General features: G+C 38.5%; 1 protein-coding gene across 8 annotated transcripts in view; it reads right to left on the reverse strand.

The window, feature by feature from the left end:
* The window catches only part of GPC5 (glypican 5), a 617,251-nt gene extending 602,701 nt beyond the window's left edge, over positions 1 to 14,550 (reverse strand). For all 8 annotated transcript variants that reach the window (XR_006018585.1, XM_042043896.1, XM_042043887.1 and 5 more), the window contains exon 1: positions 14,341 to 14,550. Coding sequence is in view for 7 of the 8 variants with exons in the window: in XM_042043896.1 (XP_041899830.1) it covers positions 14,341 to 14,506 (166 nt within the window). In the remaining variant the exon portion in view is untranslated. The remainder of the gene's footprint in view (positions 1 to 14,340) is intronic.
* Positions 14,551 to 15,764: the final 1,214 nt, after the last annotated feature.

The following is a 15,764-nucleotide window of genomic DNA, read 5'->3' on the forward strand; positions in this document are numbered from 1 at the left end:
TCTTTAAATCTTGACTAGAAAAAGCTAACTACTTCTAAACACTAGAAACACACCAGTGGAAAGCCCATTCGTGACAGGTTCATAATGAAAACGCTTGTATTAACTTCTACATGGAGCAGTCCTAACTTCCAGTCTAATCTCCCTGCGTCTTTCTCTAATGTCAAACATTCCCATGAATCCATGACACTGACTCCCTAATTCCCTGCTAAGTTGGGAGACATTGCTAGAAGGGAGTATTTTTCAAAATTTTGGGCACACTGAAACCCCAGAGGGGCAATTCAGCTCTTTTATAACTTTACAACTGGATCATAGTCAAGCACAAAAAGCATTATTCACCTTCTTTGTTATCATGTGGTATTCAAAATCTTTTTTTTTTTTTTTAATACTGTTACCTAAACAATGCTTTCTAATACAAGGAACAAACATATGATGAAAAAAAATATATGAGAATTTGAATTATATTAATACAACATTTAACACTCCAATCCAAATTCTGTTCTCAAGTATGTTGTTTCACGGACAGATATGACAAGATTTCTAGGAAACATAGTGAGAAATTTTTTTTAATCTGCCCTGTGGACTAAATTCTAACCCTGCAGTTGTGTGTATAAACATCACTCTTTCTTCATAATAGGCAAAATAGGAAGACTATGATTGGGAAAAAAAAGCAAGCAACTAAAAAGTCAACTTAAATCCATATTGCTTGTGACTGTAGCCACATTTAGCTCTTACATCACCTCTTAGTACTTAAACTTTTATTTTTCTACCACTAAATCTACAAGATTTAACATTCCTTTAAAATAATCTTTCCTATTTTTTCCTCTGATAAATCATTCTAAGCATGAATATAGTTATGGGGAAAGGGAGGCTTTACACATTTTGTACCCTAAATATAAATTGTCTTACGTAAATTAGGTGTTTTAAATAATGTATTTCAGAAAGTTAAGAAGGAAAATGTTAAGCTACTAATGACTGGATTGGAGCATTCTGGAAGAATGGTGAAATGTTTAAATACATCATAGCAAACTCATATCCCATTTATCCATGTGTTGGTTGAAGCACTTCTGCTGCACAGTGTGAAAAGGTGTTATTATTTACATACAGCAATCCCAATCCTAAAGCAGCAACCCACTGTGCATATTTAGACAGGTAGAAAAGATACAGAAGATTCCTTAGAAATCACATTTAGAAAAGCATGAGACCAGAATGAAATAGGTAATTTATATGGGCTATTAAGAAAAATGGAGTTATCAGAATCCTGGATGAATACTTGTCTTTAAAATATTACACACAGGTAATCTGATTCCCATGACAAATAAACAAATTTCCCTTGCTAATTGCAGATAATATGGTCTTTGATTTGCTGAATAATTCCTTCTAACATCACTGGTTTCAATCTTCACAATTCCTGGTCCTTCCATCATGAAGCAGGTGGGGAAAGGAGGATATGTTTGAACCTTCAGTATTAAAGACTACAGAATTTCTCTCAATTTTTAAAGGATCTTTTCTGCTTCACGCTTTAGGTCATATGATGTTTCCAAGCAAAAGTAATTAATTGTAGTAAGGAGTGCTACTTGGGAGTTTATATAATTCTATATTTATGAAGACAAAAGTTTGACTCTATACACAAGAACCGTTTACTGCCCATGATAAAAATGTATGCCTTGAAGTAAATCCATTTTGCTGACATTAGCAGCAGTATCATTATGATAAAGGAAAAGCAGTAGGTATTTTAAGAATACAACACAGAATTTACAAGTCTGACATTGCCTTTATGGTGGCGTGCAAAATTAAAAATTTAACCTCCAGATGTGGAAATTAACTAAAGCAAGTGATACCCCCGTAAATCCCTCTGAAGTGATTTCCAATAGCAGTTTAACACACAGGGACTGGTACACCTACAAGCCATGGTGCAGGAAGCTGAACACCTCCACTATCCCAATAGAAAGTTAAAACTCTAATGCAGGGATGAATCACTGAAATTCTGAGAGTAAGAAACTCTCTTTTTTAAGTGCTATGTTATTGCTACAATGTATCTTATTTTCCTCGTATAGCTTAATGCTTTTGAAGGCTATTTATCCTCATAATTTATTTAAAAATATAATTTCTATGTTCTTCAGTACACACATTTTTACAATTTGCAAAGTAATTTATCCATGTGGCTGCTTTTACAAATCTTCTGCCATGTGAAAACCTTGATATTCCATCCTCTGACATTCCAATTCAAGCAAAGAGTGAAAATAAAGCCGCAAAAAACAAGCCATTAAATTATCTATTAATTAGCTACTCTAGTGTTTACATCATGCATGCGAAATAAGGTGCTTTGTGTCAGAGTCAGCCTTTAATAAAGTTTCTGCCTCTAAGAAACAGGAGGTAATGAGCATCTTATAATGATTGTCATTATGAATATTAGAAATCCTGTTCACCACTGCTCTCAGAATCCACGTGACTGCCTGTATAGAGTCACCCTCACTGCGATCTGCACTGCATGCCTCACACTTCCCCAGTCCAGATTTCAATCCTTTGACCCAACTGACTCCAAACTCCCAGCTCTCCACACTGAGGCACTTGCACTGTAGACCATCCCTACTGCATTCCTGCATTCCCACATTCCCAGTTCTGTCCCTACTCCCAAAGTAGTCAAGACTCCTCTCATCCCACTCTTCCTCACAAAACAATGGCATGCCCCACAATATTTCGAATCACAGACCAGGATATAAATCAAAGCAGATGTAGAAACTGTAGCATCACCCAAGAGCAATGTAATGCAGATTAGCTGCTTTTGGGTACAGGCCTGTCTGCAGAGGGCAATTGCTGCAATGCAGCTAAAACTCCCCAAAAAGCAGGGAAGGAGCAGTGGCAGGAAAGAACTGAGTCATGGCACCCCCGAGCAACCACTTCAGATGCTTGTGCAAAAAGGTGGCCATATCTAGGATCCAGGATCTAGAACAGGCAAAGCTGGCAACTGAACTACAGGAAAGTTTGTTTTCTGCAACCTACATTTGCAGCTCTTATGACACTGGTTTAAAAGTTAAATCTTATTATCAGGGAAGTGATGATCACCTCAGCACACTTTGGTTCTGGGAAGAGACAGCAGGTTACTCAGGGGAAGGGGTCAACAGAAGAGGTTAGTAGTGCATGGCTCAAATCAAGAAATATAAGGATTAAATCTGTGCTACTACTTCACGTTCCATGGATGAGTTATGCTACGTGTTTATAAAACACATATAACTTCAACTGTGGTAACTCCAATGCAAAACTTAGGTCTAAGTTGACATTGTTTACGGAAATAAAACACAGCAGATTTCCATTAATCCTTTTAAATCTTCTCACTCGTAATTAGATAAATTTGCTGATCTATTGAATACTAATTAATTTAAAAATTAGATACAGTAAATGGGAATTTTAAAATGGCAAACTATTAAAACAACAAGCAGCAAACTGGATTAATATACCACCCCATCCACCTATAAAAAAATTAAAGGAATGATAAATGAGCCTGCAGCAACATTTACTCAGAATACCAGAATACTAATTAATTTAAAAATTAAATACAGTAAATGGGAATTGTAAAATAGCAAACTGTTAAAACAACAAGCAGCAAACTGGACTAATATACCACCAACCTATAAAAAAATTAAAGGAATGATAAATAAGCCTGCAGCAACATTTACTCAGAATACCAGGAAGGTCTAGCCACAGGTATGAAACACAGTTTTCTCTCTGCATTTTTTCATTATTCCCAAAGAGTTTATCACACAAAAAATATCACAGTACAAGACAAGCCAAGGTATAGCCTGCAGCTTGCCAACAGTGATACACCTGACAAACATCAAGAGGAAAAATGTTTATAGAACTGATAGAAATGTTATAGAAATATAGAACTCACAGAACATGTTCACAGAATTGCATTACAACAGCCTTTTTTCCTATTTGGTTACGCAATGTTATCTTCTGCATGTAACACAAAGCAACTAACTACCATTGAAAAAAGACAGCTATCTAGTCATGTAACAGACACTGAAGAGAGAGGATAGTAAAAGAGTTATTAAGTTGTTTTGGACACATTTCAGTGCCACACCAGTTTCAGACTTACTATATTCTCTAATCCCTTGCACAAGTTCTTTAGGATGTCTTCTAAAAAAAAAAAAGAAAATGTTTAATTTATGCCTGCTTATTTAAAAATAGATTCCCTCTTCAACTTTTTTAAAGTTATTTGAGCATATCATTTCTTTTTCCTAACTTTCAAACAAATCAGCAGAGAACTCAAAAAAAAAGAATTAGTCATATAACCCAATCCCAATAAGAGTTTTTCAATTGGTATTAGAGTTTGTTTATTGGTCTCACATTGACAAACCAAGCAATTTCACAATTCTTTGCAGCACTTTTTTTTTTAATTAAAATTCAAAATTTGCTGTTCCAGTAAAGTCTTTTATCTTCATAAAGAAACCAGCATGACTTAGGAAGAAAGAGTATTGGGGAAAGGAGGTCACTTGTGATACTGGAAATCTAAGATGAGGTATTTTTTTAACCCACACACATGAATTTTGAGGCATTTGTTACATCATTATTAATACAGCTGCTCAAACTTATGTTTCATAACTAATGTATCATTAATTTAGGTACATCCAATTTGGGACTCTGCAGTGGGAATACCCTGTTAAGAGAGTATTTTGTGCAATCAGATGACCTCAAGAAACAAACTGAACAGTTAGGCACAAGTTCATAATTTCAACAACTCATCTAATCAAACTAACATTTGGATTAAATTGTTAACTCCTATGTTGCTGAAACTCAAGGGCTATTAGAAATTTTACTATATGTCAAATTCATACCTGACCCTGCCCAACACAAATCTTTCTAAAGAAACATGATTAGCACCTACTGAAGAAACTGACATAAACAGTGACTCAGAACAACCCTGAATGTGACTTTCCCTCAAAGCTGCATACATTTTACAGAGACAAAATCACAAAATAGATTATTTAATTTCTAGATATCCAGGAAATAACAACTGATCCTACATTACTTCTAAAAGAGCTCTCTACTCTTCCTTCAAAGTGCTCTTTCAGTTTACAATTACTGCTGAGATTCCTCAGGATCACTTTGGCTTCCAAATCCTTTTATTCTACCAGACACTGGAAGCAAATATTCTCAACATACTCCTCTCGCTTCCAATTTCCCAAGGCATCCTGAGAACACTGATCCACTCATCCTAGGCACCTCTCTTTTATAAATATTAAACATAATTATATATTTACACATTTATAAATATTTATTTTCTAGCACAATTCTTAGCAATTTTCCTATTTCTTGATTTCATATTTTTGAAGCCTAATATGCCTAAATAGCCTTACTTTCTTCCTAACCTCAGAAAATTTTAAGTATGATTATAAGAGCCCAACAAATCTGTCAGAATAAGAAACACAGCAGTAGCCTGAACTAGAAGGAAATGACAAAGAGAAAGAGAAATTAATCTAGATTAATTAAGCATTGTCTACAGTAAGACTTTCTTCTGCTTTTTTTCACGAGCTGAAAACATAATACGAAGGAAACAGAACTATGCAGTGTCTCAATGAAGATTCATGCACTCATTTCACAACTTGCTTCTCTGCAGTTGAAAAGGGGGCTCCTGAATTTTTACCTGTCAGCACCACAGTGGTGGATGACTGCTTTTAATTTGGAAAGGGAGGGTGTGTTTTCACTAGTGAATTTCACTACTGAACTCTCAGAGTGCATCCAGATATGCTTCAGCTCCCAGGAAGAATTTCTGAGAGCAGCACCTGCTGTATTCAACAATTCCTATAACAACCTTAACACTGGAAAACAAATAGGCAAAGCTGGAACTCTGCACATGCCCAGAAAAACCAGCTACAGCTGGAATAACTGAGACATGATGAAACGACTTGAGTGGCCACTGTGCATCAATGGATAGATATTAACTTGTCAGTAAAGATGAGGAGAAAAGAAAGAACGTTGCTCTTCATGTTAAGAAAATCACTGAAGGTATGGAATGGACGAGCTGGTTTATGACAAAAGGTGACCCAGGACCAAAGAAGATCCCAGTGAGGATGACATTTCCATGATACCATGGAAAGTCAGGAAAAGGAAGTGGACTGAGTCTTCTTTAAAGCAAGACCCTGGTTCTTACAAGATATTTTAAACCTCACAGAAGGACTCAAGCAAGAGTTTTGGCAAGGACTGGGGAAAAGTTCTTATCACAGGAACTAGACAGATCAACCAAGCCTGGCACTCCTCTGGATTGAAACTAACAGAGAAGGATCTAGTCACACAGAAGGTAATGAACAGCAGCTTTGGCAGAGTGCCCATGAAATAATGTAGATCAAGATCCCTCTATTCAAAAATAGCAAGTCTAAGAGGTCATCTTTCCTCATTGGCTGAGTACTTGTGATGAGAAGTTATCTCCTACAACCTGCAAGAATTTCCAAGACCTGCTTATCACAGCAGCACGATATTCCCAAATATTTTCAGGTATCTGGAATGTTGAAATGTCCCGTAAGGACAAGGGTTACCCATTGTGAAATTTCTTTTAATCGCCTATAGTATAACTCATCAGCGCTTACACCCTGGCTGGGTGGTCAGTAGCAAGACCCCCACTACATCTCCTTTGTTTTACATCCCCTTAATCCTCACCCAGAGGCTTTCAACCCCATCATCACTAACTGTAAGGGGTTCACACTACTCCAGACAATAACACAGTGGATGAGTACCAAGCTCTTCAATAAACTCACTACATAAAATGAAAGTAACTCTGGAAAGGCTGAAAAAAAAGAAAACAATTGAGCAGATATATTCTGCTTCCCTTACATCACTATGGACTTACAGTTTTATGATGAGTGATTTATTATAAATACATTATACAATTTTGTACAGTACAAAAGTCTCCGCAATACAACAGCTCCATCTTCAAACTTCAATATAGCTTACATATGAGACCATATACCAGTCTCCAAATAAGGAGACTTACAACTATTCCAAATGAAGAATATAGCTGGGGTGGATTTGGGAAGGATTTTGCTTTGTTTTACCGAGTATTTAAAAACTGGGAAAACACCCCACCCCACTGCCAACTATATAAGATGACCTACCTCACCCTCTAAATCTTAGTAGATAATAATTACATATAAATGTCCTCCCTCTGCTTGGAACTGAAAATGTAAGAAAACTTGGCTAAGTGTTATTATCACATTGCCTGAAACACAAATAACATTGTGTTGCATACAGCAACATTTTAGACAATGGCATCGTTATATAACAAACCACAATTTCATAACGAAAAGTGTGTAGCTGAATTGTCAAACCAAGCAAAAATTAGAACTTGTGAGTGCTATTCCTTATTCTCCTACTAACTTGACATGTTTTTTTCACAAGAATAACTTCATTTTTCAAAGGCACTGTTCTCCTTTTTCCCTATGAGCTTCAGTAAAGTGGATCTTCCACAAACCCACTGTGCCATTTTTCCAATATACATGACCTTTCAACTTCTACATTTTAGTTACTAACTAATAATATATGGGGTAACTGCTCACATGCAGTTTCCTGTGTACACAGGCACAGACATGCATAATACTTGTCCAATATTAAAATGAAATAAGCTAAAGATTAACTCTATTATCCAAACTCTTAGTATTTTAAACAATTGTTAGGCAATGCTTAGCTTTTAAACCTAGCCTTTTGTAAAGCAGAAGCTAATCTGAAATTTTATCTAGGCTTTATGGACTTTAGTATAGCTTCAAGAAGACACACACACTTTCAGCAAAACCCTAAAATAATGAATATTAATGAATATTTGTATATGGTTTCAGATGACTCTTCAGTATTATTTTATTCCCTTGATTTTATGAAAAGCACTTTTTTAAGCAGCATCTTTTGAACGTGGATCTCTTTCCCAACCCTAAGGGAATTCTGTTTTATACTTTTAACTTTATGTGCTAATCACATACATATACAGTATTTTTATTGACCTACTTTTGATCCAGCTCATTAAACACAGCTGCTTTCAATGACCAGGAAAAAGTAACCAAATACAACATGCAAAGAACCCAAATGACTAAAAATTAAATTGTCGCTCAAAAGCCACAGAGTGGTTTTGTAGTTGTTTCTTTAGAGATCTAGAGAACAAGAAACAGCTTACAGATGTTTCAGAAGAAGATACATAAACCAAAAAGTGAAACAGGTCCATCCATTTCAGTACAACCAATACTAAAAAACCCACACAATTATTTTCTGAGTTTTCACATCTAAAAAACTTTCCATCTTCCATAAGAATTATTTTGTCAATAACCAATTTTGAAATACAGGCACAAAACACTTTCTACTCCAAAAAGGCATATTGGCTCTTTTCAGTACCAAATTCTGATGGCTCTACACTGTGATATACTTTGAGACAAGATCACAAGACAGCTAGAAGTGAAATAAGTGGGAGTGTAATAAAAATATATTGATGTAAACAGTTACGGTACAGGAAAGGTTTTAGAACTGAGAACAATCTAGATGAGTCTATGCAAGACAGTTTGGGAAGAAAAACATGATTATTCTGAGGTATAAGCTTACCTATCTGGACCTGATTTCAAACTTTTAATCATGGTCTCAGCCGTACAAATCCTTATTTTCAGTACCTTGATATAAACAAATGCTGACAGGATGAGGACGTTAACTGCCAGGAAGAGAAAATGCCAGATATGTGGTAAATTTCTGCCTGTCTACTTAGACTTCCAAGAGATCAAATCCAAGGTCTGAAAAATCCCAGAAGTTAGGATTGTCATGACAAACAGTCTTTCAAAAGCCAGCACAGAAATGCCATATGGCTTGGAAGCAATTGTCAAATCCGTGGTTTATTTCAAAATGGATTTGGAACCTGTATCAGACGTGAGTCCTTCTCATGCTTATCCTTTAATATTTATTAACTTACTTTTGTTACCAGCACCACTCTGGTTAAGCATTACTTGCTATCGTTATGATTGTTGCAAAGCACTTCAGTTTTGCTCAGTAAAAGAAATGGGGATCAGCCTCGAGCACCTGGCCCTGACTGTTGACACTGTTGAACTATCACCTCACTTCTTTCTGTGGCTCCATTCAGAAGGCACCAGTATTTCTCTCATCTGCACTTCACGAGATGGTGCATTCTATACACTGCCTTCAAAGGACACTCCAGACAACTGTAGTACAATTTGGCTCCTTCCTTACATAGTCCAACATCATCCTCCTGCCTACTAGGAGGCACCCCAGCAAGGTGAAGCCATCCCTCCATACACCCGTGCTACAGCTCACAGAGCAAAACATTTCATCCTGTCCAAAAGCCTTCCCATTTTGCTTGAATTTCAGGGCAGGGGAACCTACAGTGTCTTGGTGTTACAAAAACATCATGTTGGTTCTCAAGAGGATTCAAGAGCAAATCCCATTGAGTGAGGAAAGACCGTTCCTTCTACAGGACACTAGCCCTTAGCAACGTAGACATGAACCTGTCTATTCCACTCACCATGAGAGTCAGGAGCCAGTCCTCTATCTTCTATTGAGCAGCACCACCTTTCAGGCCAACCCAGTCAGATCAGTCCTAAGACTACTGAGCACTGATGACTTCCTAGAGAAACTGAAAGATTGGTGATAGAGATAGGGGAACTGCTACATAGTTGAGCCAATTTTTTTGTTGATTTTAATCTGAAAACATTGTCAAGTTTTTTTAACAGTGATCATTTTGTGGATTCAGAGGTGAAATGTTCACACACATACAAAATTACGCTGTTGGCAGAGGTCCTTACAAAAACAGATGTGATATAATGAACATCAGTAACCGATTTGACAGAGCAATTCACTTTCTGTCTCTGACTAAATCCTTTTCCAGAGCTCTGAATGTCCATTAAACAAACAGAGTAAGTAGAAGTGTCCCTGTTTGCACACACCAAACAGAAAAAACCAAACTAATTTGACTTGAGGTAGAACCAAAATACAAATTACCCAAATGTAAATTATATTAGCAACCCAAATTAAAATTCAAATATGATCTTGGAATTGCAGTAAACTAACCTGCATTTAAACTGACTTCTACTGTTACTTTAAGGGGAATTAGAAAGAATATTTTAACTTGACTTAACAATAGCACCACAGACCAACTTCTTCTGACATTATCTCATCCTTCTAGCACAGTTTTTCTCATTTAATCAATTTCATATTCATAATGGTTCTCTATCAAAAAGCCTTTGCATTAAAATGTATACTAATTACAGTCTTCACTCTTTTACATTTCTTGTTCTCATAATCGCACATGTGATCTCCCAATGTTTGCTGACAGGAAGCCTAGATTAAGTCCTGAAAAAAAACCCAAAAAAACCTCAAAACCAAAAAAGCAAACACACAGAAACCAACCAACCAACCTGCTGAGAAAAAAGTATCTTCAGCACTCTTTTCCCCCACTTCACTGGGAATTGTTTGATTCTACAGCGACAGCAAATGTAACATTTTTCAATAAGCCACAGAATTCAGCTTTTTGGCGCAAACAGAAGCCTGGAAGCTTGTTCACTGACATACATACCAGAGGCACTCTGTCAAGAAGGCAAGAGTGAATGGTTTACCAGCCATCCTATTCTGCTGGTGCTAGAATTGTACCATAAAATGGTTTGGGTTGGAAGGGACCTTACAGAACATCTAGTTCCAGCCCTCTGCCATGGGCAGGGACACCTTTCACTAGACCAGGTTGTTCAAGCCCCATCCAGCCTGGCCTTGAACACTTCCAAGGATTGGGGATCCACAACTTCTCTGTCCTACGTATTCCAAGAGAAGGAAACCAGAAAAGAAGTATTATTTGCAACCAAGATAATAAGAAGAGTTCAGCGCTCCCATTTAATCTGTCTGAAAAAAAATGAGCTGCTGAAATCAGCTAAAAGCTCTAGATTTACTAGCATATATGAGGTGAAAGAGTGTAAGTTTTCAAGGAAGTTGCTTAGGTTACAGTACCATAATGGATATATAATACCTTGAACATAGGAAATAAAAGTATTTTAAAGAGTATTTTGCAGACAACATTTTTTTTTTCAAATAATCCAAATCATATTGATCCACAGAAATAAAATAAAAAACTCCAAACCTAACTTATGAGTCCTTTTTATATTTATTTCATGCTTTGCATATTTCATACAGCATTCTTCATACAGCAAAAAAGTGTCTTTCAGATTTTTAATTACTGAGGTTATTCTGTACAGTCCCACCAAAAATGTACTTGTAGCACAAAACCAGACAGGAAAAAACCAAAGTATTTTTGCAACTAACATTTAAAATCAGTATGAAAGTGATAAATGTTCCAATATAGAATGTGATGGCACTGAGCACAAGTCTGTACTATAGTTCCCAAATCTCTTTTACAAAAGACTGAGAACAATTAGTCAAATGTCTTGATTTCTAGGGGTAGCGATAAGTATCCTGGGATTGGTAAATATATTAATTTATCTTGATTATTAGTTACCATTTTCAACATGATATGATATCCTGTGCTATGTGAATGACAACACAAACTCAAATTTGTAGCTCCCATATCCTTCAATGTCACCTTCGTGTATATATATATGTGTGTGTCATTTTTGCAGAGGATGACACAGGTATTATTTTTCTCCCTTAAAGATACACAACTTTTATACAATACCTGCAAAACTAACTATATAAAATAATGTGTAGTTTTTTGGCTAACATATATTCAAAATACAGACACATGGCAATCTCCAGAACTAGAATTTGCATGATTTACTGATATAAGGCTTCTTAGTTTTTATTCCTACTAAGAAGAGAAGAAATGTAAATGGTACAACCTTTTTTTCAATACATGGAATGAAAACAACGTAAATATAAGCCCTAAAATTTTATTGACTTCCACTGTATACAAATCCGTACATCAACCAGCATTCCTGCTGTTTTTCAGCTGGTGATCCTACTCCACCCCAAAGATTCAGCTTAAGACATTTAAATGAAAGTGTTTTTAAACAAGTTATATCTAAGGTATCATTAAAATAAAGACACGGAGGCAGTGCAGTGGAGGCATTTATGCAACTTGTTCTGAAGACACCACCAACATTTGACAATGGAGTAGCTCCAAGATTCCACAAGCTGCATTGGCTGTGCATTGTGGCTGCCCACAAGGAGCCCCTGAGATGCCAGAGGTATCCCACCCACCACACACTGCACTACCAGAAAGAGTAAGTTTCCCAGAGTTATTGTATCTCTCAGCCCCACTGGGAATGTTACGGAAACCGTAAGAAAATTAAAATGCTGCCAGATGCCCACATTTCAGCACCCAAATTAAACCTTACAAAGGCAGCTTAGACACCTACAAAAAATGTGCATTGTATAGGTGCATGTGTGTCTTGTATACAAACATATTTCTAAGTGCCATCAGAAAAGGTTTTAAAATATTTTTACATCTTGCCTCAAAAGAAGGCTTAATATAGAAGATCAGTAGCAAAAAGTGACATTTCTTTTCACATTATGCTTTCAGCCTAGTAATACCTTTAATCGCACCTAAACCTTCTAAAATGCTCATTTAATCCCCATTTTCTTGTCATTGCCAATTCTGGATAGATTTTACTGTTTGCAATTATTTGTTTCATGATATCTGAGATCAATGCTATTCAGAGCAAGAACTCTGGCTGCCCAAAGAAATGTAATTCCTTCAAAGAGTGAAAGGCTGCGGACCATGCAGCTGTACCACACCTCCTGCTGCCCACTGTTTGCAAGGGCAGCAGCAGAGAAAGGAATTCTTTTATATTCTTACAATTCAAACACAGCTTTCCCTTCGAACAGGAAATGCAGAAAAATCAAAATCAAAAGAAGAAAGTGAGTGGTGGTATAAAAGATATTACAGGGGAAAGGAGGAAATCAGAGGAGCAGAGCAAAAGAAACATACATAAGGTACTATAGTTCTTTTCTCGAGTCAACATATTTCCTCCCTATCCCTAGCACACACATGAATGGTATAGTAATCAAAATACATGACAACGACAGAGAAAGCATAATAATTACACTAGGCTACGGAATGAGAAGAACATAGATAAAGTGATACCGTATCATTCATACTGATACTATTCACACAATCAGCACAAAAAAAACCTAATCACTTTAACTCAGATTTCACTTTCCAGACACCTTCATTTGTACAGTACCTGTCTCATCAGGCTTCCAACTGAATTGTTAATTTTCTTTCTTATCAAAGACAACTATAAAATCTTTAGGTTAAGACAATACAGGAAGACAACAATGCATGTTGATAAATTTACTAGTAACCTAAATACAGTACTCTGTATAAACTATACACTACAATATTGACTGTGTTAAGAATCATCTGTCATATTTAATATTGGAGGGATTCCTTTAAAATAAAACTAGTACGCCTTATCTCAACTTGCAGAGTTAATAAAAACTATACAGATTAACTTTAAAAAAAGTATGAGGGTAGCTATTGATATTTTAGTGAGGGGGACATTAATTCAGCTTTTGTTGCATTTTCTGCCAAAAAAAGCACTAACTCACATTTACTAGTTAACTTGTCATCCAAAAATGAACACGCTTTACAGATGTGTAAAAAAAAAAGTTATTTTCTCATCATATATCGCTGATCACAAAAATACTTGCATTTTGATTCCCTGAGTTCAACTGAGGTTCTCACAAACCTGAAAACAAAACCTCAAATCTAAAAACGTATACCTTATTATATGCGTGCTTTGCAACGTCATTCAGTAACTGCTTAAAAAAAAAAAAACTCATTATTGATACAAATGCTAGATATACTCAAATTGCCATAAAGACTCTACTTTCCCAGGAATTTTATTCCATTACAGCGACAGGCAGATATCCAGTACAGAAAATGCGCAGCCCGACCACTTGCAGCGGTGTAAGTCATTCTCATTTCAGAGCAGAGTAACTCCAGCAGCCCCAGACGCAGTTCGGTGGCTCTCCCCAGCCTCCAGGTTTCGCGCTGGCACCGATGGACCAGTGCCTGCCCACGGCCGCCCGGAAGCAGGATGACACCAGCTGAAGCGGGCTCGCTCTGCTCTGCGCGATACGGAGTGGAAGTGGCTGGGCACAAGGGGGTTTTAGGCAGGTGTCGGGGTGCTCCAGTGCCCACGGCCCGAGAAGAGCGTTTTCTCTCTTGAGTGAGGGGCCAGGGAGCCCCCCTTCACCCAGCCCCGATGTCGCTACGGAGCCAGCGGAGGACCCGAGGTGCCCGCGGGGCCCAGCCCCGCCGCCAGCACCACCCACCCATCGCCGCCGGCGGCACCAAATTCAAACCTGCCGGCCCCGCCGCTCCCGGTGCCTCCTGCCCCGCGAGCGCTGCCTTACCTGCCCGCGGGAACTCCGGGACGCCGCCGAGCGGGCCGAGCCGCCGCAGCTGGAAAACTTTCCGGACCGCCTCGCAGCTCGGCGGCGGCTCCGCACCCTCCGAGGCGGCGGCCAGGAGCAGGACGGCGAGGGTCAGGAAGCCGAGGCGGAGGCTCTTCCCCCCCATGGCCCGCGCCCGCCACCAGCTGCCGCAGGGAGCGCGGCCGAGGCGCCCCGCGCCGCCGCCGCGGGGGGAGGCACCGCCCGCCGCCCCCGCCGGGACCCTCCCCCGGCCCGGCCCCCGCCCGAGGAGGGGCCCCCACGCCCGGGGCGGCAGCGGGAGGGCGCTGTCCAGCGCCTGTGCTGGGGCTGAGGCTGGGCATGGGCTGTTTGGGGAGGAGATCCCCCCACGTACACCCGGGGTGCTGGGAGTGCGGGCTGCGTAAGAGAAACCCACAGGCACAGGAAGCGAGGGCATGGTAAAGGAGCAATTTCGACCCGTAAACACGCAAAAAAAAGGCAAAAAATAAATTTCTAGCGCTTTAGGGAACTACTAGCAACAGGCTCCACACTGTCAGTAAGGTACGCCATTCAGTTTGGCTTGAACTTTTGTTTTTCTGAGAAAAGTTTCCAAGAATTCGGCAGTCTTCAAGGCATCTTCAGAAGTTTCAGTTTCCCGATGCGAAAGTGACACGGGACCAATTTACAAAACCCTGTCCTGTCTACAAGCTGAAGTCCGATGGGAACTGTTAGAGCAGCCAAGGAAGCAGCTGGGACGCATCAGGTTATCTTTAGAACAGCTTCCTTAATCCAAAATCAAGAATCCTCTCCATGCACAAATTTTAAATGTCACACCTTGCCCCTTATAGCCAGAAATTTTTCTTAGTGCGTTTTGAAGCTGCCAGTGGTCATTCAGCACTGTAAAACATAAAGCTTTCAATTTAAAAGAAAACTTTAATCCATATCAGCAATTTCTACACAAGACTGCAAATCCAGTTCTAAGTATGGATTATTCCACACATTCATTTGAATACAGTTAACAAACTGAAACATAAGTTATTAAAATTTGCACTAGAGATCAACCACTTCACTACTGAGCAAAGCAATAAAACAATGTCATTATCCAGTCTACTGAATGACAGTTCATAAGAGGGGGAGAGGACTAGTATTTCTGAATCATCGTATTCCTGGGCTTGGCAACTTCCCTCTGTCAGCAAGCTCCAACATAACATTATATGAAGTGTCCTTTAACAGAATTTGTTCTACTGTTCTTATACTTTGATGTATAAAGAGTGAACACTGATGACAGGTTACAATCTTCTCAATAAAGCAAACTACAGCAAAAGACATTTTAGGTCTCCCATGAAGAAAAAGGAGGGAGGGGAAGGGGGGGGGGTAGAGAAAACAGTGAGTCCTACTGCAAATAAAAAGATTTGGTTTAGATT

Source organism: Corvus kubaryi, unplaced genomic scaffold, assembly GCF_017639235.1.
Source record: "Corvus kubaryi isolate FWS band 111438036 unplaced genomic scaffold, C.kubaryi_AGA036_p1.0 133, whole genome shotgun sequence".
Classification (NCBI taxonomy): Eukaryota; Metazoa; Chordata; class Aves; order Passeriformes; family Corvidae; genus Corvus; species Corvus kubaryi.